This window comes from Acanthamoeba castellanii (genome assembly GCF_000313135.1).
Source record: "Acanthamoeba castellanii str. Neff unplaced genomic scaffold scf7180000084625, whole genome shotgun sequence".
NCBI classification, from domain to species: Eukaryota; Discosea; order Longamoebia; family Acanthamoebidae; genus Acanthamoeba; species Acanthamoeba castellanii.
Genome location: NW_004457404.1, coordinates 11,920 through 14,143, shown reverse-complemented (window position 1 = coordinate 14,143; position 2,224 = coordinate 11,920). Strand labels below are relative to the sequence as shown.

General features: G+C 58.0%; 1 protein-coding gene across 1 annotated transcript; it reads left to right on the top strand.

Annotated features, from left to right (window-relative positions):
- Positions 1-180: 180 nt before the first annotated feature.
- Positions 181-2,190, top strand: ACA1_082860 (peptidase S9, prolyl oligopeptidase active site region, putative; the record flags this gene model as incomplete). The annotated part of the gene is made up of 10 exons (XM_004337938.1): positions 181-309; positions 408-501; positions 624-722; positions 858-971; positions 1,095-1,184; positions 1,280-1,409; positions 1,505-1,582; positions 1,687-1,777; positions 1,846-1,943; positions 2,016-2,190. Coding segments are annotated over 10 exons (1,098 nt in total), but the record flags the coding sequence as incomplete, so codon positions are not given.
- Between the last annotated feature and the right edge of the window lie 34 nt (positions 2,191-2,224).

Below are 2,224 nucleotides of genomic sequence, written 5' to 3'. Positions count from 1 at the left end.
CCTCTCCGTCTCGCCCAACGGACAGCTCGCCGCCTTCACCGTTCGCAAGTGGGTACGTTGGAGCCGCACACGCACACCGCACACGACACGACACACGTCGGAGCTTTTGCCTGATATCTGCTTCCTCGTGCCCACACGCCTATGTAAAAGAATGGCACGAGCACGACGACGAGCCTGCACATGCTTGACATTGCGCAGGGCCATGTGCGGCGCGTGACCACGAAGGAGGGCGTCAGCGACAACAGCCCGTGCTGGAGCCCCGACAGCGCCCACCTCGTCTTCCTCTCCTCCCGCTCCGGCTCCTCTCAGGTGAGTGCCCAACCCTGCGCGGACCATTCTCTCGCTTTTTTCTTCTTCTTTTCTTCTCAAGGAGACGATCGCGACTCACGTACTTGTACGGTGCTTAGGTGTGGGGCGTGAAGGCCACTGGCGGCGAGGATGCCGTGTATCAGCTGACCGACCTGCCGCTGGACGTGGAGAGCCTGCGCTGGTCACCCACAGGTCAGCCACTCACTCACTCACTCACTCGTGTTGATGAGGATGGTGGTTGTGGTGCGCCGTGTGTGTGGCATGTGTGCAATGTGGCCAGTCGTCTCAATGTTTGCGTTCTGCGTGCGCGGCAGGTGAGTACCTGTCGTTCTCTGCGAGCGTGTACCTGGACTGTCCCGCCGAGCAGATGTTCCAGTGCACCGCCGACAAGAACAAGGAAGTCGAAGCCCGCGGTTCGCTCCCCTCTCTTTCCCTCTATCTGTCGCTTTTTCAATGGTGAGACCTCGCTCGAGCACTGCAGCACGGTTGAGTTGACACACGTTCATGGCTTGTGTCGCACACCGGCTGTCTTTTCGGGGGTGGACCAGGTCCCAACACCGGATTCGTGTACACGAGCCTCTACGTGAGGCACTGGGACGCCTACGTGACCGAGGGAAAGCACAACAGCCTCTTTGTCCTGCGCCTCGCCAAGACCGTCGACGGTACGGCCGACTCGTGTCGTGTTCGCACCTTTATCTTTGCTATTTATTTGTTTATTTGTTTATTTGTTTGATTGTTTAATTGTTTATTGGGAATGAGCTGAACGAACGGTGCGGCAGGTTCAGGATTCAAGGCCCTGTACCCGGCGCTTCCTATCTCGTACGGCCTCAAGGCGGCCGCTCCCGTGCCTCCCTTCGGCGGGGCCGAGCAATACGGTAACGACTGCTGCGCAGGACTCTTGCCCCCCTCATTTTGACTGCTGCCTGGGTCCACCGCTTCGCTGACTCTGACGCATTCGTTCTCTCATCAGCGTGGTCGCCCGACGGCAAGGAGATCGCCTTCACTGCGGAGATGATCAACCACGAGACGGCGTGGAGCACCGGCTGGCGCATCTTCACCGTGGCCATCGGCCAGCACGGTCCCGAGACCGGTAGCCTCCGGTACGTGCGCAGACCCCCACTGCTGTTCAAAACACTTTGATAAAACTAGTGTGACCAATCACCAATCAACATCTATCACCCAATCAACATTCCAGCAACATTGTGGACAATGTCACCAAGGCCCGCACCCAGAACCCGACCTACTCGCCCGACGGCAAGTACCTGGCCTACCAGTACGCGCCCGACCCAGCATCGTCATCATCACCATTATTGTTTTCTTCTTCATCATCGTCGACATCCAGGCACTCAATTGATTAATGCTGTTTTCGGTCTACAGGGCGATGGACCGTCCCGGGTTTGAGGCCGACCGTCTGCACGTCAACCTCTACAATCGCCTCCAGAAGACCACCGCTCCCCTCACCGCCCACGTACCTGCTCGCCCTCACTTTATTTTATTATTATTGTTTAAGTATTTATTATTATTATTTCTATTTAGTGGGATCGATCGGTGGATGGCGTGCTGTGGTCGCTCGACAGCCAGTTCCTGGTCGCCGACGCCTCCGACAACGCCAACCACAAGCTGTGGACCATCAGGTACCTCTTCGGTCACACGACACGACAACTGTTGGCTGACCACATGCCATTCACATTCCACGCATTCTACAGTGTGCCATCGGGCAAGGTCGAAGAGCTGGTGGGCGCCAAGCACAACGCGAACCCGCAGTGGGCCAGCCCCGACCTGCTGCTCTTCTCCCAGGATTCGCTGATGTCGCCGGCCGATCTGTGGTCGCTCCGGATGAACACCCGGCAGGTGTCGCGGCTCACCGACATCAACGCCGACATGCGGCGCGAGACCATCATGTCGAACCCCGTCT